The sequence below is a fragment of the Homarus americanus genome, unplaced genomic scaffold (assembly GCF_018991925.1).
Source record: "Homarus americanus isolate GMGI-L3 unplaced genomic scaffold, GMGI_Hamer_2.0 scaffold9741, whole genome shotgun sequence".
Classification (NCBI taxonomy): domain Eukaryota; kingdom Metazoa; phylum Arthropoda; class Malacostraca; order Decapoda; family Nephropidae; genus Homarus; species Homarus americanus.
In genome coordinates this window covers 541,085-567,791 of record NW_024747359.1, presented here as the reverse complement: position 1 = coordinate 567,791, position 26,707 = coordinate 541,085, and the positions used below count along the sequence as shown (strand labels likewise).

The 26,707-nt window shown below is 38.8% G+C and overlaps 2 protein-coding genes across 3 annotated transcripts in view; one reads left to right on the top strand and one right to left on the bottom strand.

The window, feature by feature from the left end:
- Positions 1–6,093, bottom strand: part of LOC121879567 — a 41,755-nt gene extending 35,662 nt beyond the window's left edge. The window contains exons 1-3 of one of the 2 annotated variants that reach the window (XM_042386227.1): positions 5,944–6,093; positions 2,263–2,378; positions 347–458 (exon numbers count right to left, since the gene is read on the bottom strand). In XM_042386227.1, coding sequence (XP_042242161.1) covers positions 347–458; positions 2,263–2,377 — 227 coding nt within the window. In that variant the 5' untranslated portion in view covers position 2,378; positions 5,944–6,093. Of the gene's footprint in view, positions 1–346; positions 459–2,262; positions 2,379–5,707; positions 5,727–5,943 lie in introns of those variants that run through there. The other variant, XM_042386228.1, reaches the window with a different exon arrangement.
- A 4,933-nt stretch (positions 6,094–11,026) lies between these two features.
- LOC121879585 (sarcoplasmic calcium-binding protein-like) overlaps positions 11,027–26,707 on the top strand; it is a 22,681-nt gene continuing 7,000 nt past the window's right edge. Inside the window, exons 1-3 of the mRNA XM_042386257.1 lie at positions 11,027–11,179; positions 15,288–15,335; positions 15,621–15,746. Coding sequence (XP_042242191.1) covers positions 11,081–11,179; positions 15,288–15,335; positions 15,621–15,746 — 273 coding nt within the window. The 5' untranslated portion in view covers positions 11,027–11,080. The remainder of the gene's footprint in view (positions 11,180–15,287; positions 15,336–15,620; positions 15,747–26,707) is intronic.

Here is a 26,707-nt window from a genome sequence, read left to right as displayed (position 1 = left end):
GCATGGTAAGTGACTAATTAACTGTCTGTTAATCAGTCAAAATTGCTGGTCTTTATATGAAACTCCAAATACAGAATGTACAGTATGTAGAATTTGGGAGTGACTGTGCTAAAGCTGTATGTGGAAATGGAACTTGGAAAGAGAAAGACAGGCACACAATCATTTTTTCTTACTGTCTCTTTCTAACCCATTCTACAGTACAGTATAATGTTATGTGACACTCTTCCCTACAGTTTAATGAAGGCCAGAGACCAAGAGGAAGATAATTCACACTTTGACTTTCTCTTAACACAATAGTAGATGCACCCTGTAAAGAAGAATATGAGATGTCTTTAATTACACTTACCAATTGATGAAGGAGCTTTTGCCAGCAGAGTGATTGCCCATGAGCATCACATTGATCTTTTTTCTTGGAGGCAGAAGTTTAAGACCCAGGCTCTCGCCAATAGCAACCAGCCCTGTCAAGATAATAACATCATAATTTCTGCCATTGCAATAACAAAACAATGATGTCTTTATATCATTTCCACAACCAATTTATAAATGTTTTGATGTAGAATATCAAGTAGTTTGGACATACAACAATTGAGGGAATTAACTGATATGGGCTGCTTAAAAATATTCTGAATAAAAATAATATATCAGTACATACAGGTATTAAGATTATCAACAACAATATTTCAAGTGTGGAATTGAAGTATGCTACAATGTAACTTATAGACTCAAGTATTCACAGATATGTTAAAGAGGGAGCTGACTCTCAGTATGTATATGTTACTGATTGATTGATTTATGGATATTAGGGTCAAAGCCAAGCACTAGAGCCAATGGGCCATTCAGTGCTGCCAGTATATGTTATGCAGGGTGCAGAAAAAGTGCTGTTGCTATAATGGACTGTATGAAATGAATAGATGTTGATGCTTCAACATGTATAATGCATAAAAAAAGATTAGACAAGTACTGGAAATGGCAATTTATAAACACTAGATGGATATATATGCAATTTGCCCTAAATTCCCATTATCATAAACAAGAGTGGATCTTGTGAAGCACCCTGAAGGCTGCAGATTTCACCCATGTTCCAAGGAATCCTCCATTTGTGTGACTGGGACTACATTCCAACAAACAACTAGAGAACTTGAAGTAGTATATACCTCTCCTGACTCACCCACAGCCCCTAAAAGGGATAGCAATGGTGAATTAGTCACCAGAGGCTGAAAGCTAAAGATGTATCACTGCTGTGCACTCCATGACCCAAGCAGCCTAGAAAATGGGAAGCTGATTCAACTCGGCTCCCTCAGGGAGGAGGAAAGTATGGATAAAAAGAGTCATACAAAGTTGTAAAATGGGACTTCTGAGTCAATCCTTCATTTACATCTGATTCATGTAAGCTTAAGATAGTTAATGCACAGTGGAGAGGATGGAGATATAATCTTAATGCCAGGCTCAAGTGAGTCATGCAATCCTAGTGCATGATGAAACCATTCATATATCTCAAGCATAACACCCTTTCTAATGACCAATTTTCCTTCTAGACGAGTGACCATGTGGGACACAACCCAGCTCAGTAAGTTTTAATGTCTTCACACCCAGACCTACTATAATAATCAGATTGTCAGTTACACCAGTCTGGCAACTGAGTGTAACCCTAAACTGCTTTTCCAGACAAAGGGAATATCCAGATTCCATGTATGGAAAGTACTTTCTCTGGGCTGACAAGACTACAAGCCTTGGGCTGACGAACAGTAGTGATGAAATATGAGTAACAAACCACTGCTTCTCCTCAGAGCTTGAAGGTCTAATACCTAAGAAAAGGTACGAGGAGCAATGCTCCCATACAGTACCTAAGTCTCTGACCGCTCAAAATGAAGTACACTTAAACAGATGCCACCTTGCAAGAGTGCCAAGCTAGAAAATGAGAACAATATAAATAAAAAAGTAGCTACACACAAGTCAAGTGATTAGAAGTGTGTGTGTGCGTGTGTGTGTATATATGTGTGTGTGTGTGTATATATATATATATATATATATATATATATATATATATATATATATATATATATATATATATATATATATATATATATATATATATATATATATATATATATATATATATATTTATTACTTTTACTGTACTGTATTTCATTGTAGATTTTTTTTTTTTTTATTTATTTATTTTTTATCTATGTCGGACTTACGACCTGGATTTGGGTCCCTAACCCCGTCGTAAGTCGGGGTCTAGCTGTATATAAAACGTACCATTTTCAGCATCAGTGTAGAGATTATGGCATTCCTTCAGTATCTTCTCATTCACTGTGACTGTAGCTGCTTCAGCAGTGTTAGCTGCATTACGATGTTTCAGCTTCCCTGACATTCTGTAATGTTAGAAGAGAATGAAACACAGCACTCAACTTAACGCCTGTATAAAACATATATACCCCCACTGCAATTAACATCCTAGACTCCCTCTTCTGAATCCTACTGGTGTACAATGTCTAGTAATACAACAAAGCAGCTCACCCATATTTTGAAAAGTAGTCAATTAAAAGCCAAACCTGGTGTGTCTTCACTGTGTTGGCCTAGACACCAACTTTTGTAAATTCAATATCCCCATAACTTCACTACCAAGGTACCAGGTACTAAACCTGAAATATTTTTACTGCCCACAAAATAACTCTTGTGCCGCCACTGAATCACTAATGAGGCAATCATCCCCATTCTTACTAACCAGGTAAGACGCTCTCCTCAGTAATCTTTTGAAACAGATACAAACTGTACTTTCCTCATATGTCCTAACTAAAACATCCCTGACCCTAATACTGTACTGTACTGTATTCTGCTATGAGCCATTAAAGAAATGGCTGGCCCATAAGCCAAGAAAAATATTTGCATTTATTTTAGTGATGATGATTTTGATACAGTATAACTTTTGAGACCAAAAGTTCAAGTGACAAAAAATGTAATGTGCAAAGGATTAACATATGATTTGATTACAATAAATCCAGCAGAAATTAATTGACTGCAGAAACCGCTTACCTACAGAAAGCTTAAAAACTATCCCTCCACTGTTAAATCATCACCACCAGTCCACCTCCACTGCTTAACAACCATTTCTCAAGTTTGTGTGGGTTAGCTGTGATTATCTAATGCTGTCAGAGTGCCCTGGTTGTCATTAGACAAATCTGAAGCAAGTTTTATGGCTGGATGCTCTTCCCATTGCCAACTCACTTTCACCTTTTAGAGTGAGAACTGGGCATTATATGCAAGACTTTCAAGTGTTCTCTTAGCTGGAGAGACAGGGTTACACTCCAGGAGGTTATCAAACATTACCCATGTACCGCCTTAATTTAAATTTTTTCCCAATCTGGCTAAACCTGGGATGCCAAATGAGTGTCCCACAAAATTAAAATGTCCCAATATTACTGTACATAGAAAATATAATACTGTAATGTACAGCGCATGAAATAGTGGATTAAATTCTGTATAATGAACTACCATTGACTCCAATGTGCTTATGCGAGTTTAGCCCAACAGTTTTAAACGCCCCTTTCCTGCAACCGGGATCGTTGTGTTGACAACCAGTTAATTTGACTCGTGAAGGACACCACACTACAGCACTCGATGGGGAGGTGTGACAATAAAACAGAGTTATAATAATTAAATTACACTGTACCCTCGTTAATTTGCATTGTTATAATTCAAGTTTCGGCTTAATTTGTATGCCTTTTTAAAAAATTAATTTAACAATTTGAATTCGGAATGAATCCAAAATTAATGAGCAGTTCCAAAATGTCGTGCGGCGATGAGCTTGAAAATTCAGGCCTGTCGCTTCGCTTCAACTCTAACCACATGGCTCCCCGGGCGGGCTTGAAATTTCAGTTTCGTCAATTCAACTGTGCTCTAGCGGATTGAGTCTTGCTGCTATCATGTGAGACACAAGGTTATGCAGCGAGTAATTGAACAAGAAAGTTCTGAACTCGGTCAACAAGGGTATAGTGTAATTTGTTTTACCGTCACACCTCTCCGTTGAGCGCTGTAATGTGGTTGTAAAAAATGACGACTCCTGTTGACGGAAAGGGGGTGTTCCCCAATTACAAGCAAGCTTTACATGAAAATTCAATACTGTACAGTATTACAAAAATTGTTTTTTATCTAAAGAACATCCAAGACAAGGCAGAAGAATTCAAACTTTCTTAAATTTTGTTTTTATATTTTTTGTATCTTGAACACAAATCTATACCAATTTGCCACCTCCCAATGAAACCATATTGACTTGTTTATATTTATGACTTGCTGTAAATAAGATGAACCATTAGGTCAATTTAAACTGGATTAGGAAGGTTTGGTTAGGTAAGATATGGAGAAGTTGCTGGGAAGCATTTTTCAATACATGGAGTTCAAACATGGTGTCTTGCTCAGAGAACATATTTATGGTATTCAGAAACAAAAATAGGAAACAAAATTAAAACATAATTTAAGAAAGTGACTAAATTACTGGTCAAGGCAAAATAGCCAGACAGGGTGTTTTGGGCTATTTTGCCAGTCCATTGTTTATGTAATAGAAGTAATGGTATACTGTAATAATATATACTGTATTATCAACCACATAACTAATTAAGTTATCTTAATTAAACAAACCTACTTAACCTTACCTAACTTCCTAACGGGGGCCTTCACCCCACGGCATATTAAATATCTCGCTTGTAGGTCGTTTGCAAACTATACAGAAGAAAAGTGTATTAGAACTGTCTAAGCTATTGATTGCATAGATAATATTCCCAATATTGGGTAAGTGGCAACAAATACAATAGTTATATCTTTTCCAGTACCGGTAGTTTTCAGATACTCACTCACGATATCTCAGTTATAGGTAAAACGCACTAAAACTGTCATAGAAGAAAACCGTCTTTGACAGAAATTATCATAACACACACCAAAAAATAAAAAATAAATAAATAACTAAAAAAAATCCAAATATGGTCCTCTACTATAAATTGACCCACAGCTCAGCCTCACCAGCTCTTGATTTTTACTGGGTGGTGGACTAACCTAACCTATCCTACCCTAACTTAACTTAACCTAACCAAATTGGGGAAGTTCTAAGACCACATATGCTGTACAGTACTATACATGGAAATAATAATAGCGAGAATACTGAAACTGAGGGAGTTGCCAGACCACTACACCGGCACAATAACCCAAAACAGCCTATCGCAGGCTATTTTGTCGTGACCGGTACTGTAGCCTATTCAGATACTACTATACTGTACACTGTATAGTTAAACACCAGCTAGTAGCATCCATTTCAAGGAGGGATTTGCTATCGCCATCACTTTATATCTACTCCTATGAAGTGAAAAGTAAGCTGAGGCAGCACAGTTCTGGCAAAATAACAAAAGATAGCACTGTCCTTTTTCTATTTCAACAGGTATATCCGTATATATTACTTACTGCTTTGTTCCTGCTACAATCTAGTGCAGTACTGTGATGACTTTAAGCTAATTAGAAAAGTAGTGGAGGCCTGGAGCCACAGCACACTTATCACATCACTGGAGTTGATTCAAAGTTACGGGAAGCAAATCACATCCTGAAATGGATTCCACTAAGAGTACATTGGTACCGGTTATATAATTTCATTGTAATCAGTTAGGTCATAAGAACTCAGGACTAAATTTGAAGTTCAACAAATATAGTACGCTCTTACATCAACAAGAGTGAACCAGCAGGTAAATGACCCCCGACAAATTAAAAGGTGGACAGCAGTCACTCCCTATTTGAAGTCGTGTTCAACGGGTTATTTCCCTTGTTACAGGAAGTCACTATTTCTACACATAACCACTCAAACACCACATCACTAAACACGGATGCCAGAATTAAGTTACACGGTCAACTGTGGATAACAATAAGTAGATATTACACCAGAAAGGCTGATATTCTTACTCTGCGGTGTGGTGTTGTCGTCCTGACGATCGTTGCCGCAACTGGGGTGACGTCCACAGCTGCTTTCCAAAATCACGATTACCACCCGCTACCACATAAAATATATCTATACAACACTATCATCACCTTTAAATTAAACACACACATTCAATCTTCACCGCATAATTAATTATTTATAGCTATATATATTATGTTTAGTGTTTTCGGCGTATCTTTGAGGTAAAGGAGGAGCGGCTAAACTAGAAAACGTTGAGTCCATGAAAACAAGTGGCACTAAGTAGAGTGATTCAGGCAATTCCCGTCCTTCCGGCCAACCACCGACCTATCCATACTGAGTACCATATACCACTGTCTTTTAATCCAATCCTCGATATTAGAGTCCCATTTACAGGAGAAATCTGAAATATGTTAACTATCAATCAATCAATAATAATGATGATACTGTATATGCTTTAAACGTGTCTAATATTTACCTGATGTAACAAAGAACATTTCAAATTCAAAGGTTGGTTACTTTGCGTGGGAATGTATTCAGAATATAAATACGAAACTAAAAAGTAATAGATTTTTCTATCACAGGTCCATTCTACTTTGCCTCGTACATTTCGACCTAAATCATTAATTTTCACTCGTTTCCCCATGACACTGAAATTTAACAAATTTTATTGCAAAACTTAATCACAGTTCAGTAACATATTGCATACATGAAGGCGTCTCCTAGACATGACTTCGGAACAAACAAAAAACAAAAACGGAGGGGAACCTGCTTGTTCCACGTCTATACGATGATTTTATTTCATTTTATTTCATTAACATTCAAAGTTCAGTATTAACTGTACTTTGAATTTTAATAAACATATTGATATTAAATGAAGAAAAAACAACTAATGGTAATTTTCTGTTAAAAAGGATTTTAAATGTACAAAACATTAAATAAATCAAATGACTGCGTCCTCCACATGACAATAACGTAAATGTTTAAATTGATACTGTTTATTGATAATATTGTCTGTATTTTGTAAAGCAAGGTTAAATTATTTACATTATTTTTTTATGAATATACACATACAACTAAGAATCCAAGTCTATTTTCAACAGATCATAATTACGCTACATTATGGCTGCCTGCAAAAAATATGAAAGTGTGTTCCATACAATGACTGCCCGTAATGGGCAGCGTGGATACAGCACACTGAATATTAGGGTTCTGTTACTTAAAGAGGCAGATTGGCTGACACTGCATTAGACTGTCTTTACTTCCTCACCTACAAAGGATAGGGGCAGTAAGTACTGTACACTACCGTCGCACCCCTCATGTGTACAGTACCTCCTAGTTTCCTACACTATCCCGGCCATGATAACAATGAGAATGTCAGAGGTATAAAACTGGAATACTGAAAGAGTGAAAGGGTAAGTTTAGCATTGTCACTTTCTCTGGCCATGAAACTTGACAACAGTTTCAGAAAGTGTGCCGGCATACTAAGGCTGACAGGAATGCCTCTAACAGTGGGAAACACCCTCGCCATAAAACAATAATCCAAAGTGTCAGAGTCAGTTATAATAACAATACAAATATAATTTGACTAGTCTGAGATATTTTTATATATCTTTACAATAATAATGATTAATAGCCATCCCCACTTCTGTAAATAATACTGCATCTTGTCTTCAACTTCTGTACACTAAACGTGCCAGGGAAGGCGAGAACGAAAATATGAATGCAAGTTTAATATATGTAATACTTCTGGCAGTATAACTTAAAAATTACACAATTTCAATTATATCTTGATTCGTCTTAACCTCTCCTTCATTACAAATACAACGCGTTCTTAAAATTCTTGAACGATTTTTTTTTACACAGAACAACTCGAGTCAAAAACTGTCTTGTGAGTATTTTGAGTGTGCACAATAGTTATCCAGTCTAAAGTTCGGACTCGAGATGAACAGGGTATAGTGTACGAAGTAAATAAATGAAAAAGTATATTAATATTACAGTAAAGAGATAAAGAATTAAGAAGTTGAATGAAAGTAACGAAAATTATGAAGTACTGAGAACATTATGAAACAGAATGAAGTAATACTAAAATGAGAAATGACATTAAGAAATAACTAAATGAAGAGCTGAGAATACGAATGACTTTCTAAGTATTGACAGTACTGAAAAAGGCTAATAATAATAATAGTAAATAAATACGAATTAAATAAAGAAATAAATGGGAGAATGTGAAATACAAAGTCAAACAAACATAATTACAATAAAATGGCATCCGTTCTTGGTATTTGATGGAGAGTAGAACATTACATTATACTGTGAATACTTCATAGGAAAATATTGGATCACCTGAAGATCCTCCCCACCCGCTTATTTCACGTACAAATTAACTACCCTAACGCTAACCTATTTAAACCTAATCTAATCACAACCCCCTTCCCTATAGTCATAAGGTGGTTAATCTTTTAGGTGGAATAAACTGGTGGGTGCAATCTTCAGATGATCGAAAACAGTTGCATCAGCCACACATATTCATTACATTATTATATCTCGTCTAAGCTTGATCAGTAATTACACATTATCCTGGGCCTTCTAAGGTAGTTTTAAATCCCCGTTAATTAGCCACAAATAAAAAAAAGAGAAGACTGTAAAGTGAAATTCTCATTCTTACCACTAAATTCTCATTAAGGCCGACATTTTTAAAGGTCAGACCAAAAACACGAGTATTTTACATGGGGTCTTGTAGGCGTGAACCTGTTTCCTAGTACTGGCGCACTTTAGTAGCCTATTAAAGGGGGAGGGAAGTGGCAGACGAACTGGTATCGCAAATCTAGTCAGTCACATTTGTTCTAAATTATTTTGGAATCATATACACAAACTGGATATAAATAAAACACCCTTTAAACTTATGAATACTGTATATGCAAAAAAATAAAATACTGTTGCCTTTAGCTAAGATTTACGTTATTTTATTAACCTATCTAAAATCATATACACAAACGCCACTGTAAATAACACGCCCTTCAATAAATGAATACTGTACACTATACAGTACATAATAAATAGCTTTAAACACATAAGGTGAACCAAATTCATTGTTTTCATTTATTGGGAGTTATTAACCTGTGTTATTCACCTCATTTAGTTTTAGTATTCTTGTAAAAACATGAAATTCATACGAGGATCTAATTCTACACAGCAAGAACACGTGCAAACAGTGCATAGTAAGTCCGTAGAGTTTATTGATGTGCCACTGCTTTTTTAAATCACACTGTCAAGGTACTGGGAGTTACTTTCTTCAATGTTGAAAAATATAAATGGTAATTATATGCCTTATAGACTGCGAATGAGTTCTTGAGGAAATTCACAATTGCATCATATTTTATTTTTTTTTATAGAAAACATATACATTATATTGATATTTTTCAAAGATTAAGAGATTTTGTGGGTTAGTGTCCTTGAGATGCTGGAGTTTGTCTCTGGGTGACTGACTTTAAGGTTAAACGCTGTCATGTGCTGACTGTCACAACTATTAAACTTTACACAAGCCACGTTATGAGTTATGTAGACCCATATGTTAGTTCCAAATACACTTGTCTCGTGTTTTATGATATAAAAGATGAAGACTGTCAACTAGTAATTTTTTGAGAGCAAACTTTCTTGCAATTTCTTACCACTGTGATCGAGAAATCTTGACATAACCTTTCCAGTTCCTCCACATGTAACACCGTTGCTTCTTCTCAGTTATTTCAAAATTCCTACAGGCAATAAAAATTTTAACCTTCACGTCACAATAACGGGGTCGACTACAGTATATAACCCCGTTCAATAATTTCCCGCCAGACAGGATCTATCCAGTCCGCCGTGTTGATGGCCAGACGTTCACCTCCAGTCCACGTGGATTTTTTCTTTATTTCAGCGTAGTCTGTGTTTTACTAGCCGTCTGCTTAGAGTTTCATGTTATATCGTCATCGGAAAATACGTTCACTTGCTCCTAATATAAAGAACTATTGAAGTACTCATAAACAAAAATCTAAGCATGTTGAAGTGTTAATGCATGTTTATATACTGTATATTGCGAGGAACACAGAGAAAGTTGTAAAGTTAGTAATAGTTTGATTACCTACTGGGCGGCTACTGAAGAAGTACCTGTTGCTCCGACACGAGAAAGTGGCATTACCACTTCGTCCTAAATATAGATATATTGGTCTGACAAATTTTGGTATAAGTGTCCGAACCATTGTGGAAATCGGAGCATTAATTATTGTAGATGCATGATTTTAAACGGTGGTGTATAATGTTCAGGAAAGGCTAATAAAACAGATACAGATGTCCAGTCTAATTTTTAAAATCAATATACTGTACAGACCTTCCACCAAAACATGTCGATACAATCAGTTCTCACGACTAGTCACTAGGATCTCATCTCCAAGTTAAAATGTGGTAAATGGGAAGAGATCGCTCATTTTCTCAATAGTGTGTTCGGAGGAGGGTGTAGCCAGCAGGGTTGAGTGGATGTGTTGGGGACTGGTAAGGACTCTCGCCCAGCCGCCGTCTGTCGCTAAGTGGAGGCAGTGGACCAATCTGAACTACAAACATAACTAATGCTTTATTATCCGTCATGAATTACCAGATAAGCGTATGCGTATACTTTTAAGAACAAGGAATAAATATTTCAAAAAAAAATAATAAACAAGTCCTAACACGTAGTGGTTTTTTGACAACTTGCATGGATTATTTAATATGAACAATATCTTATAGGAGCTCTTCAGTTTCTTATTCGAAATGAAAAATATCGCTGGGTATAAACATCGCTAAGTATAAACATGGTATAAAAGAAACGTTCGCAGTAAAATCCTCTCTGGCGACCCCCCGCAACATCCACCCCCAACCCCCCTCTTAATCTTCCACCACTCGTTCATAAACATACACCCAGCCCTAAATACAAGTGATATTTAAGTATCCTTGACCGAGCTTCCGCCGTTTTTACATACAGGGTTCCAAGAGTGAGGCAATATTTGTTTACTTCAATGCGGGTGCCAACTTTCCACCAGCGTGTTCAACTTAAGGAGGTGGCGGCAACTGAATAGGCCAGTGTGAGTCCTGCGGAGCCTCAGTTGATCGTGTGACTGTGACTTGGTAACCATGTCCCTGTCTCGATGTGTTTCCTCCGCCCTGAGAACTCGTCAAGCCCTACATAGGGTTGTTCTCCCTGTGGCGGCAGTAACTAGTGATGTTGTTAAGGTACTGAACCTGGCTGGCGAGTCTTATATTATTTTTGTGCTCATGATATTTTCGTGGTCAAATATTTTAACAAAGAAACAACGTAGCTACACAAAACGAACTAAATCACAATATAAGCCAAATAATATCCGAATCTTTGATATGTTATTGTGATGATGGAAAGTGCCGAAGCTGACTTGGGAGTACTTCAAATAGCCAAAACTTGGTAGCTTGATGCTAAGGTAGCCGGTTGTCTGCCGGCTGTGGTCAAGTTGCCAATTAACAGTTGACTAGTATTTTTAAGTAGTGACTATAGTACATGGTTCGAATTAAAAGTGCTAATGGTGCTTAACAACTGACTGGTAACCTAATGAACCACTGACACTGCTGTACAGATAACTAAAGTACGGTTGACAAAAACACAGACTTAATTATTTGCAGAGGTGACTGTAAAGGAGACTTGTGAGTTAGCCGTGTTGATAATGTCAAAACTCCTTCGATGATGTGATCACCTGTTTGTAGCGAGAGAATAATATAATTCTCCCGCGTTACCTCTTAAATGCTATAAGATAGGACACTGTTGACCTTATTCTTCTACACAGCAACACAGGTTTAGGGAATATAAATTGCGTTAAACCCTTTTTAAATACATTAGCTCCCTGTGTGCTTGCGACAACCTTTATATGACTAAGAACTGCATTGTTGATCTTGTGTGTGTGTGTGCAGATCTAAGTCTATATTATAGCCTAATCTATCTTTAGACTTACTAAACTAAACCACAGACTTAGTTTAATAACGTGGGTGACATCAATGCAACTTGTACATATTCAACTAATCTAACTTAAGCCTTGCGCTACCCGGATGTAAATGTCACCTTTCATAACACTACAGACTTAACCTCACATTATTTATTCAGGTGTGTGCTTGTGTGTGAGAGTAGCCTGGGCATCATCAGGGCGGGCAGTATATACTGTAAGTGCAACAGCCCCTGTTACTGCGGGCGATATGACTGCTCCAGCGTAATAGCGAAGAATTTTATTTTTTTACTTAACAGAAAGACATTAGCCTTTCCATCAGCTCGTTCCAAGACAACTTTGTATTCCTTGTGTTCCTCACACTCATTACTTGTAACTAGTGCGTTTAATTTGTATCTGAATTGAAGCACAAATGATGAAGGTGTCAGGCGCCGTCTGAATGTGTGGGTGTATCCTGTGACGTAGATCTTGTAAGCATTAATCCTCTGTTGTTGTTTCTTTTGGTGAAACTTGGTAAGAATAGTGTAAACAAGATCTCGGGTGTGTTTACATCTGGACAGTGACCACGTGTAAACCTACCCGGAGTGACCACAACACTAATAACTCATGAGACATAAAGGCAAGCATGAACTTAGCATGCTTCCTTGTTGGGCACTGTAAACGCTTCTGCGCTTCACTTTACACAAGGATGTAGGGGAGTGCCCAATAAAAACAAATAATAAAATAAATAAATAAATAAATAAATAATGTCACAAAATCATTTGTTTATCACACTATTTCATATATCTGAAGGAAATTATTGGTTTCTACCTTAACTACTCAAGGGTAATTACAGATTTTCGTATGAAAAGTTGGGAAGTAAAACGCACAAGAAGTTAAACTAGTCACCAGGAGCGGTGACTCAGATGCCTGCACCTCCTCACAAGTGCACCACAATCTACTCCCTGCCACACACTGTTGTCAGGCTATTACTGCGCCCCTGAGCTTAATTAATATACGTTTTTCGAGGAGTTACTTTACGGATGTACTTCTGTGAGTGAAAATGAGAGTACGTGTGTTGTGTTAACGTGTGTGGGTTACAGTTTGTGGGTATATGTATGTAATAAAAGGGGACAAGTGTGTAGAGATGACCGTGACAGGTAGATAGGTTAACTGGAATTAAATAATAGGTGAAAGTCCGCACGTACAAGGTGACGACCTGGCTGATTCACAATGTACACAAATGTATCTTTCCAGCGGCACACAAGCAAGTCACTACGTACACACATACACACAAACAATTAAATTACTCTGTGCATACAATTACCTCTGGTAAATATGGCGCTCACTGTCACATCAAACATCATTAGAAAGTGAACGTCCGTCGAGCGAATCAAAGACTGTCACCTGACGACACTGATCTTCTCAAACTAGTTTAGTTGGGTTCTTGCTATTTACATATTTCGTAGCTATTTGTTTGTCTGTATCTCTGTATTTTATGTAAATAGGTAAAACGTTTTTTTCCGCTATGCTGCAGGGTGGCCAGAACAAAAACTGTTCCTCCTTTCACGCGCTGTCATCAATTTACTCAAACTCTTTTACACCGCCATTCACCAGTGGCTGCCGTGGTCTCCAGTCAAGGGGGCAAGGCGGCTAACAGTGGATCAATGGAATCTTGCACTTGGAGAAACAAGCATGAAACATGACACAGAAATTAAGGAAAGGCACTCAGATGTATTAATATATGCCTAACATCATCCCTATGTTCCCACAATGTAAAGAACAAGTAATAAGGTCATAAAATCCAAGTATATGGACGGTCGTGAAGATTCAGACAGCTCACTCTTCTGGCGCTCCTCCAGTTACCACAAATATGTCTACCGTTGAAACATGTTATATTTTCACACTGACAGCTAAAGTTTTACCCTCGCTGATAACACTTTGAATGTAATTAAACTTGAACTATATCGTCGGCCTATATCTCCCCTGCACGAACCATCTGTTGTTACACCGACCTCTGTACTGTGTTTTATGCCAGGATGCTCTCTGTGTTTCCCATGAGCCATTTCATCACCTGACCCATCAGCAACACGGTCCAGTCTTAACATGACTGGTGCGATAGATCGGTCCTACAGTCTGCGATAACCACGGAGGTGACCGAGTGGTATGGCTGTACTGTACCGTACTTTGTTTCAGCATCCTTCCGTGTGCAGCGAGTCTGGCAAAACAGTTGTTCAAACCTGTATGTGGTGAACCAGAAGAACTTGTTTGACCAAGACTCGGTGTTAAAAAAAGTGGTTACAACTATACCCCACAATACAGCAAGTGTGTATGTGTATGTCTGTGTGTATAAGAAAAGCAGTTGATGGTGTAAAATAACAGCGGAATCAGAAGGAGGCGGAGTACCATTGGAAAACTAGGACTCATAATAATGTAAGTGAGCAGGACCAACGCAACAGTGGGTCAAGGTGGTGCCACGAGATAAGACCAACAACAGTGACTCTCAGATGGTGGAATGACATTATATTAGAAAGTGTGGAGGCGCTCAGTGGGTAGGGTGAGCTATATACACGATTATGTGAGTATATAAGGGATCTTCACATACATACACACACACGGACAACCACTCACACACATACATATATATACTTAAACACACATACACACACGGAAAAACTCGCACACAAGCACACACTTGCAGTAGGCCAAGGTGGGTGTGAGACTACACACCCTTGAACAGGATTCATGGCTCCTCACGTACTTAGGTTTGATTTATTGATCAATCAGTGAGCAAACTGATCACCACATCTACTACTTTAGTTTGATTTGTTGGCCAATCAGCGAGCATTTCTATTACTTTCGGTTTAATTTATTGGTCAATCAGTGAGCATTTCATTTACTTTAGCTTAATTTATTGACCAATCAGTGAACATTTATTTGACTATATTCTCTTCGCCACTTAATTGTCTTCCCTTTCTTACTCGTTATCTTATTTTTCCTACCGCTTTCTCCCCTTCGTTATCTTATTGTTTTCACTTTTATTTCGGTTTCATGTTGTTTATCAAGTGTGTGCGCGCGTTTTCTAATGTCACTGAAGTCTTATAAAAATTATCTTAATAAAATGGTGCGTTTCATACGGGTTACTGATGACATTTGGAAGGTATAAGAATCCGTTTTCTTTTTATAGTATAATAATTCCAGCATTATCACAATCCCTACCATAACCACCACCATAAATCCCTACCACAACCACTAGCACCATAACCCCTACCACAATCACCATAATCACAACCACCCATCTCCATACTACCACACCACCATTACCATAATAAATCAATAATATAATCACCATCATAACTAAAAAATAATAATAATTTCAACCATTCTCTCTACAGGCCAGCGCGGTAGACTGGAGAGCTGGCGCGTGTATGGCTCCATTGCAGGTGAGTTAACAAAGTATAAGAGAAAATGAATATCTTCCTCACTGCAAGCAAGCAAGAGAGAGAATCTTCAGGTGATCTCAAGAAACTGTATATCCGGCCCAGCAGCCTGTGTTCATTTGACGCTGATGCTTATATAAAAACATGTACTAGTGTCAGTACCAGAGAGATGAAATGTTTAATTTAAATTGATTAGTGTAAAAACTTAATGGCATACTCGCTTAGGGAACTTGGCTGTTGAAGCGTAGTAATTAATACATCATAACATCAACATTTATATATCGTCAGAGTCAAGTGACGGCGGTGAGGGAGTACAGTAAGCGAGTCAGTGCACGAAGACAGGCCAGGTCGTCCTCCTCCTCAGATTCTTCCGATTCTGACCGTGGCGTCGGTAGAGGCAAGCGGGCCCTGAGGGTGAGTACCTTTGTGTTTTTTTTATAGGATGACAGTCGATATTTATCCTACAGATACAGGGCTCACCTCGTGTTTTAAGGGTAGCTGGTTCGATTCTAGGGCACTTCAAATCCACCCACCCAACACCAACTGACACTTCACCTCCATCTGACCCACCACCACTTGACCCACCACCACCACCATCACCTGATCATCCACCACCACCACTACATCTAACCTCACATCACACATCGAATACTAAATAAATCTGATCTGACTTTCTATTATTTATATAGCCGGGATTAATGCAGTTCTCTTCCCTGCTATTTTAGTTTATTTTCTATTATTTTATATGTTAATAATAATAATTTACAAGTTACATAAATAAAATAATAAAACAAAGAGAATACTGACCAAGTAAATGGTTATAACGCGGTCAGCTCATTTATCTCATTACTCTAGTTTTTGTTTGGTTGTTTGTGATAATAAAAACAGGTTACTTATTCTACCTCGTAATGCTATACTTATAAAGAAGTCGGTATAAGTGTCTTTTGTCCTTTCTTACTTAAGCCACGTCGCAAAATATTAATACTGTATCTTGGTAGTGGTTTTCGATGTCGTAATATTAGTAAAATGTGTGTGTGTGTGTGTGTTTAATCATTTCATTTCTGACCATAAACTAAGTTACAGGAAGATACAAACTTCAATTTAATAAAGAAGGAAGCCTAATGTTTTGTTATTGTACTTACATACGCGGGTCTCGTCTCACCAGTTGTAAAAGTCCTTGAGAAGTTGCGTTACTCAGTCTGTTCTTCAGTGCGGCGTCTGACTGTAGAACGACCGAGAATTATTTACTAGTCACAAACACAAAATAATATAACAAAGACGAATATAATAGCATAGAAATTAATCTGTTTACAATAAAAGAAAATATACACATAAAATTAGAACATAGATCAAAACAACATCAGTATGCTAGGTGCTTCACGATATGTTTACAAACACTTCTCACTGGTAACATCTGGCAACGATTAAAGACGCAAGTACGCGTTTTTAATTGGAACAGGAAAGAACAACAGAGACAGAAACAACAACATACAAGAATATCTATCGAGTGTCTTATCTCTTAATAATGTGAGGCATCAATGCTTGTATAAAAAAAAAACGTCCAGGATACAGACATTAACGTTCAACTCGGTGTTCACGATACAAAAAACTCACCCGACTGGTACCCGGTAGTGTGTGTGTGTGTGTGTGTGTGGCGGGCGCTGTAAGACATTATAAGCACAAGATAACTTTACCTCTCCCGCTATGGTGGTCCTGTCAAACAACATATCGGTTTATAGGGTGATTGAAGGACAACTAGAGCTTCAGGATGCGATAAATAAACTGGTTATGCAGGGTTGTTCTCAGGCAGGAAAAAATAAATAAATTATAAGCTCATAGTGTGTCATTACAAGTTTCTCACAGTAAATATCCACGAGACGGGAAAACCTAACACTTGGTCAATACCGATAAGAACTACGAGCTTAATATTTTCTTATATCAATCATTCTTATCTCAAAATATTATCCGTGAATATTTTCTCATATTTTAAATAATTATTTTTGACTTTCAGTAACTACATTAAAATTACCTTTAGATTCCAAGATGAAATTGATTCATCCAATCCCGGTAATTTAATCAGTATTTACCCAGCAACACCTTTTATATCTTGCATTAGGTACGGTACTAGTTTCAAAGCACAGTCCTACGTGACCACAGTTCAGACGGCGTAATATCATTGCGTTCGTGGGTGCGGATACGATACGAATATACAGTTAATAAAAAATAATATATCAACTACGACAAGCTTGACGATAGGTTTAGAACAAGCAGAGACATCAAAAACTTCCAAGCAATGTTATGTATGAGCGCTGAGGACGGGAAACTCCAACGTGGAAACAAGAAGTAATCCTAGTAAGTCAACCAGGATTCGAACACCTGCCTTTTACCGGAAACCTCTTGGAGGGGAAACTTTACGAAAGCTTTCTAAAAAATAACTCATACGTACTATTCCTGCAATGACTTATTATAACTGTCTCTCTCCTGCTGACTTATGACCAAACAAAATATTTCTATTTTCACGTTTGACATTGATATATATACTATCTGGTCTGCGTCACGTTCGATTTCCTTACTTTAATATTAATTGGAGATTTCATAAAAATTTTGCAATATAATTATGTTATTTTTGTCGTAGTATTTTTGCTTAATACTAATTCGTTTTTTTTTAATCATCGATCTCTCCCATAGCATAATATTACTAATCGTAGTACAGTACATGTATATTTTCTTTTAAATAAACTTGCCTACACACGCACGTAGTCCAGCGCCATATAACTGTCAGTGTAAACCTTTGAACAAGAGTTATAGCGCCCGCGGTACGCTATTTGTGGTAAGAATTCACACATCCTTGATGGTACGTTCTTTGTTCAACGGGCCGCGTTCATTACGTTTATTGCGGATAATGTATAAATAATGTTTGATTCAGAAACATTACCTAGACAGAGAGAATACGAAGTTAAAGTTGCCAGCAAACGAACCGAAAAATGGCAGATCTTATTTAATGTGTGGAAATGTAAGGTTCTAAAGCTCGGAAATGAAAACGGAAAAACACATTTAGAGGAATCAGATTGTGAGAACGATTTAGGGGTAATGATAAGTAGGTGGGGCTGGTGGTCAAGCTCATATGAAGAGTGGTGATGGTAATGTTGGTATTGGTGGTGGCAGCCATAATAATATTTAACCGTGAAGTAACCTATAATTGGTTAGGTTTGGTTAAGGTCATGTCAGGTCACGTTAGGTTATGTTAAGGTTACACTAGGACTAGGTTAACATTACTGTATGTTGGGTTAAATGTAATATTAGGTTAATGTGACTTATATTTTGTTAATGTTAGGTTATGGTTATGATAGGTTAAGATTGTGTTAGGTTAATATTATGTTAGGTTACCGTTACGGCTCTAGACAGTGACGGTCATCGGCAGGTATACCTCAGCAGCCGGGTCCAAACTGAATACCAGAACATTACCCTAAGTTTTATAAGGACAGTGTTAATATAGACCAGCAAATCTTTATAGGGTAGAGAAGGGTAATTGGTCAATTTTTAGTAGACGACATAATTCGATATTGTTTTTGTTTTTCTGATGGTGAGTTCAGACAAAAACAAGACGATTCTTATCTATTCGCACTTTTGGCGCATTTTACCCATAACCGAGGTATCGTGAGTTAAAAATCAGAAAACCTGCCACTCAGGTACAGAAAGTGACAGCTACAGTCAGAAGCTGGTGGGTCATGCAGGTCAACACTGACAATGAGGTTACGTCACCGATGTTTATTATTTCACCTTTGCATCGGTGAGAATTTTTAGAGCGATGCAAGTGTACCTTTCCTTAGCGAGTGACTGTGGGTGGGGGGACTATTCTTCACGTGATCCAACAAAAGTATCGTACAAGAGTGCAAACTGGCTTTCTTGTTCACATCGTGCGTGTGTTAGTGGTGGTGGTGGTGGCAGTGACGGCCAATCAATTACGTATGGTCCACAATTCCACTTACCACTACCACCATCTACTGCTGTTGCCATTCTCCCAACACCACACAGATAGCAGCCGGACTCACCGCTACCCAGGGCAAAAGAGTATCGAGCGATTATTTAGCCTTGTTGTCAGGGTGAAACCGAGTTGGTGGGAGTTTAAAAAATAATAAAATACAAAAATATATTACCTCCTGCGCGTACCATAAAAGGTCCTCCCTCCATCCCACACCCTCATCACGCCTCCCCATCCCACCGATAATCACGTGAAGATTAGACACCCCAGCTTATTTCACCTCAAGATAAGACACCCACACGATAACTTATTTTAATCCAAACTAACCCCCCAGGTAGTGTTAGGGGAGTTCAACCTCAAGTACACAAACACCATTCTGTAATATCATCATCACATCATCTTATACCAAAACAAAGCGACAAGTCACACGTCCATTCCACTTGTCATTGAGGTTGGGGGTTCAGTGACCTCTGAGAGTGATGGAAGGCGAATGATAAAACAATAACAGGGTTGTATTGTTACCTGCAGAGACAATCTCTCTCTCTCTCTCTCTCTCTCTCTCTCTCTCTCTCTCTCTCTCTCTCTCTCCACCTTTGCCTGCAGAAGGATGCTTAATGCAGCGACCTCTAGTCTGTTTGTATGTTTATTATGTGGGATCGTTCGTGTGTATGTTGTGTGAGTTTAGGCTTGTGTATAATTAAAATAAAAGCAATAATAGTAATGACAATAACAATAATAACCAATAATAATAATAATAATAATAATAATAATAATAATAATAATAATAATAACTATAATATAAACTTTATTGCTAAAATTAGGTACGTAGCCCCATTAGACCTCAAGGGCAAAGAGACTGATATGATGCACGTGCATGGGTGAGTGTATGTTTGTGGACGTTGTGTGTGACCTTATCCATGTGTATGTGTGGCTGAGTGCATGTTTGTTTACACGTAGGCGACGAGTGTATGCATGCGTGGATGAGTTAGTTACATTACAAGTATTACTAAGAATTACACACACTGTGTAACCAGTCATTTCAATGTAATAACTCAAGAGTGCTTGAAAGCAATGTATGTAATGATAAGGTTGAGTGAGACGAGTAATTCCGTGAAATAACTGGTTACACACACACACACACACACACACTCACACACACACACACACACACACACACACACACACACACACACACACACACACACACACACACACATAAAATACCTCTGCAGCATACATCCAGAACACGACATTCATACAACGTAATCATCTCCATTTTATATGATTGTTTTTATCACCATCAAGGGCGCCGCTGCCGCTGTGTACGTGTCTGGTCCCGGCGCCTCACTCATATGACCTCATTCCTAACCTAACCACTAAGGTGAATCTCTATTAAAAATATATTAATAATAATTCAAGTGTCACGTGTAGTCAGGGTGGCTTTAGGTGACGTCAAATTGATTTACGGGTGTCAGGGGGAGGGGTTGGTTGGGGTGGAGTGGGGAGGGCTGGAGTGGGGTAGGGAGGGGTGAGGTGATATTCCCTCCCTCCCTTCCCCTCCCTCCTCCAACTTTTCATCCCATTACTCTTCCACTTTCCATTCTATCATACACGTTCTCTATTATTCCTACCACCGTGTTGAGGCGCACGTAGGCACAACCAGATGGCGGGAAGGGGAGGGAATTCCACGCAGATCCAAACTCCTGATTCTGACACGCAGGTCTTATCATTCACACTTACTTAAGACTTGGGACGTATCCGCAGGCTGAGTCCGTGCATGAGTGAGATTTCCTAATATAAACTGTTGTAACTATTATCGTTTTGTTTAGGCGGTAAAACACTATTTCTTAAATTTTAGACTGATTCTACTTTGGCTGACATAACATAACCTAACCTATCCAAGCCTAACTTAATCTAACCTATCCTAACCTATCCTACCCTAACTTAATTTAACCTAACCTAGCCTAATTCCCAGGTAGTATGGAGTTGCTTAATCATATAAGGTGGAATATACGCCGCTTATTATAAAGGGAGTGGAGGGGGGCCTAATCTTCACGTGAACCATTCTCAATGTTCTTATTCCCTAATTATACAATAGATTCGTCATATAGTTCTCAGGTCCTCAGGGGTATATACTACTTGTGTCCATAAACTACCAAAATACACCGAGACTTAACCTAAGGTATTGGTGGAAGAAAAGCAAAAACTAGGACGCACAATATCCATGCAACTGCGCTGCTCGGTAGGCATGTGTAGCGAGTGGTGAGGTGTATTGGCGGCAGGTCTGTTTCCTATACCAACTCATGTGCTTGTAGCTAGAAGGGTGTAGGTTATGGGACCTCCGAGAAATTATAAATACATCTAGTTGTATTTCTCTACGCCACCTACGTATGATTCACTATAGTGGCTAATCAAAATACATGACTTCAAGGTTAAATAGAATATACGCCTGGCCTTACGGCGTCTTATTAGTTACTTGACGTCATCAAAGCAGGTGGCCGTCGCTCTTACCTTGTCAGTCCACTCAGGCAACACGAAGCGCCATGGGTACTTCAAGAGTGTGTGTGTGTGTATTGGTTACAACTGTGAGGGACAAATCCTAGTTGGTGGCTGCCTCGAAAATGTGAACCCGCGTGTTTCTCACGTCCTTGACAGCAGACACGGAAAAAAACTAGTTTTAGTCCCACATTAGTCTGGAGTCCAATCATTGATATCCCGCCTATTAATTCTGAACACACATAAGAATAGAGGAAACTGCAGTGGGCCTATTGGCCCATACTGGACAGTCCCATTTACACCCAAACCCTATTGCTCATATTTCCATCCAACCTATGTTTGAAGCTATTCAGCGTAGTCGAGTTAATGATGGTTTGGTAACTTGTTCCATTCATCCACTACTACATTTCCAAACCAATATTTACCTATTTCGCGCCTAAATCTAAATTTGTCTAATTTAAAACCATTGTTACGAGTTCGCGCCTGGTTGGATAGTTTGAGTACCTTTGTAATGTCACTTTTGTTTAGCCCTGACTTTCATATATACAGTACACCTCTATCATATCGCCCCTCGCTCTAGGTCTCTCGAAGGAGTGCAAATTAAGATGCTTAAACCTGTCTGTACTCAAGGTTCCTAATGCCCGGTTTTAGTCTTGTCATTCTCCTCTGAATTCTTTCTAGGGATTCTATATCAATTCTGTAATACGGTGACCAGAACTGAACTGCCTAATCCAAGTGAGGTCACACACACACACACACACACACACACACACATTTGAAGCGCTACAGAGATGAGGGTGAACTTCTTATGGCTGCCAACACTGGGTATTAAAAATACTGTTAGGAGATTAGAGCTGTAGAAGGCTAGCGGTCGTGGGTTGGTGAAGGACAGTGAGCTGGAGGCTGGAACACATCCCCAGCCTCGCCTCGCCCTTCTGACCGCCAACACAACAAAGAAAAGACGACACGTGTGGTATGGAGACGTAACGTTCGCTAAGTGTAGAAAAATAGAATAAATACAAACATCGTTCCAAATACTACTCATGAGGAATATATAAAAAAGAAATCCCGGTATTTTACTTAAAACAACGTGCTATACTGTGTTTCGTCAAAGAATTCCTAAATTAAGTTTTAAAAAATACACTCGGTTTTCGCGCCATTAAACCACCACAGCACACCTAACAACGCCCCGGGGACGGTAAAGGCATTCTCAACTTCTCAAGCACACAAACCGCCATGTAGGAAGCGATGCAGGAAGCGCGTTGTTGCCGTTTGATGTAATATTTTACTTACCGTCCCTTAAGATGTGTAAATAAAAACTGTACTTTAAGAACTGTTTATTTATGTTCGTCATCTACTCTACCAGTGTACATATTGTAAACACAGATGGGTATTGGTCCCAGTTGCCATTTCTTAACGTTAGGCGAAAGGTAGAGCAATCGCTTTGTAGACGAACGACGCCCACAGCTGCCGGAGAGGAGAGAGGGAGAGGGGGGACTGATTGTAAGCTCCTCCCTGTACACTAACCCTTTTATACATCCAATCATAAAATAGTAACTCAGGTGCGCTTACCGATGTTGGAAGGAAGAACTTTTCAGTGTGTCAAACTCATTACAACTAGGGATGTTTCTCTTCCTTGTACTCTTATGGGTTCGACATTATACTACCAGATAAATAAATAAGTAAATCAACCACCACGATGCCTCGCCTGTGGTTGGGATACACCACTACCTGTTGAATGTTAACCAGTCAGGGACCATCACCTGTCTACCCACCCTCCACCACCAAGATCTTAGTACGAGAACATGACTTGCATGATAAAAATTACACACACACACACACATTCACTAGGTACTACTTCCTTAATTATATGTCATGAAACTAAGTTGATCATTACCACCAGTTGCCTCACCTCCACACCTCCCTCATCACCAGTCACCTCCATACCTCCGCCCCCCTCATCATCCTTTTGCTCACCAGTTACCTCACCTTCCTCCACACCCTCTCACCTGCCCTTCCACCCGCCAGGTCACTACACACAAGACAATCGAGTATAACACAGTAATACACGTTCTCTACTTATTTAAGACTAAGTAGCCATTTCAGTCTGCCGTTTGGAGTGAAATAATAATAATAATAATAATAATACTTTTGCTGTCTTAAAAGAATCGGTTAAATTTGACCAAAACGGCAAATAATCGGTAATTTAACGTTTACCAGTTCACCCTTTTAAACGATACCGGAAAATTAATGGCTGTCAATTTACCTTTATTGACGAAATCGGAAACAAAATGGTTGTCAGTTATTGTTTTTACGAATCAGAAACTAAAGGCCATTAAATGCGTATTTTAGGTTAGTATACACGCTAGTTATCAAAAAATTATAATAAAAAAGGGAACACCTGTCTAATATGGAAAGTAAAATGGCTGGATGGAAGGAATATTACTTAGAACTTGTAGATAACGAACCAGAAAACAAAACAATGTGAGGTTTTGTTGCTATACCTTTGGTCGGGCAGTAGATCAGGCATCCTTTTTATTTTGAGACAATATAAAATCTAACCTAACCTAACTTAACCTAACCTTATATCCATTATTTCAAACCACAGCAATACCTCACATCAACATATCAAAGTACATTAAATATTTCAGTGCTATTTATAAAGAATACATCACAACTAGCTGTTAAAAAGGTCTATTTATAAAGTTTTCTATTTTAAACTTACCAAGGGTCATGAGATTGGGAAAGAAGTTGCCCAAGTCGATGTTACATTACAAGAGCTTGTCATGGTCAAGTCGAAGTCGAAGATCCTGACCTCAACCATACAAGCTTCATGTTGTTAAAGTTGTAATTGTTGTAGTAGTTGTTGTTGTTGTAGTTATTGTTTGTTGTTATGTAGGAAATTTCAACTCCCAACGTTCATAAGCCCTGTTGTCTGAATCTTAATCTTCCCTCAGCAGACAACTTTCATTAATTTAAAGCCTGATGATTGTGAATACTGACTAAATATTGTGTGTGTGTGTGTGTGTGTGTTATACCTAAGAGGTGTAACATATAGGTAACTCAATAATTTATAAGTCACGGTTTAAGATTTCTGCGCAACAAAGATGAACCAACCAACCCGGTAGAAAGCAGACATTGGTTGCATGCTAAACCTTCACCCAAGGCACGACTGGCCCCATTACAGTCAACAACCTTCTGCTGTCAAGTGCATGCACGAGGTCAGGTCCTCCCTCAGCTGGCCAGGTCAGGGAGTATAACTAGATACGTTTATTAAATATCTATTTTTTTTATTTATCATTTCGCCACTTGTTTGCCAGTTACACCACCACACTACTCCCAGCTTGTGTTCCTACTGTGTACCTCCTCTTTCTGCGGGGTTGTCCCTGGGCCGCCCAAGGGAGCAGGTCGCTCCCTTATCTTGTCGGGGAAATACCTGTACTAGAACAGATTCCTTGTGGTTATGCCCTCAAGGTTCACCCCCGAGGTTGCCAGGGATACTGTCTGCGAAAAGGCAAGCAGGATCCCCGAATGCTTCCTACTTTGGCGCTGTAATACTTGTAGCCCCCGCACCGCGTGGGAGCAAATCTGAATTTGAGTCTGGTTGGTGTGAATGAGCGAGGTTACTCAGCAAAGTGAGGATGACCAGCCAGAGTGCACGGCTCACCCACCGCAACGGAATAGTTGGGTGGTGGTGAGGTATTCCTAAGTATTAAGAGAACATTGCATGAAAAAGCTGTCAAGACTGTCGTCAGCTTTCAATCACAGAGGTCACCATGAAGGATGAGTAGTTTTAGCTATCTGCAGGGTTAAATGAGAACTTGATGCAAACCTCGGAACGGTTTACAGTCCATCCACGCGGGAGTTGAATGAACTCCAGCTCGTTTTCGTTGAACACACACACATACACATTGAACTGCCTTGATATGTATTACGCAACATCTATCACAGAACGAATATTCACTCTATTCTGCCCAACTCCTAGTGTGTGAAGACTAGTAAGAAGGCCGAGTAGTGTTGACACAGGGAGGGAGGGCGTGTTGGTAGTGTGGTAATCTCGTCAGCTGCACCACCCACCCCAGATCCGAGGTTATATGATTACTTACTTAGTTCAATACAGACGTTGTGCTATACGTTGGTCCCTCTAATACCGAACAGGAAGATTTACTATAGTCTGACAAATGTAGCCCTAAAGCAAACGACCTTACTGGAAATAAACATATGATGGCTTTATTGGTAGAATCGTCATGCTGTTTACCTTTGTATACTTGCACTGTCTATGTACATTGTTTATCTGTATTATCTTATATATAATGAATCAATGTAAACTCGCTCTCTCTATTTATCTATCTATTTCGACACGGTTGATTTTATAGCTCCAAAACTTCAGGTTACAATGGTAATTCTGATACGTTAGGCCAAGTTATCATGATCAAAAATATACTACATGGCATAAACGTCTGTGATCAAAGCTTAACGTCATCACGATCATGGTTGTTCAGGATAATTTCAGGGTAGGTAAGGTGTGGGGTGGTGGTGTGAGTAAGCGACCAGCCTACACCTGCCACACCAACACTGAGGATTTGACCACCCGGAGAACAAAAAGCAACACCACGTAGTACCCCTATACCTTCTGGAGCTCGGTTACTTGCTAACTATAAAGGTCCAAGGGTAGTGTGCTGGATTTACTAATAACTGTAGCCGTATGGTATGATTGGGAGAACTGTTGTCATCATTTTCAAGAGGAGCTGAAGTTACAGTAGAGGTTATCAGATAATGGCATAGGCTTAGGGTAAGTGGCAGCAGCTGACGTGACGAGGAGCATGTTCAGGCTATGGCTGAGGTAGTTAGTCGTGGATTCATGGGCCAATCTCCGGTGTGGCAGGTGTCTCTAATG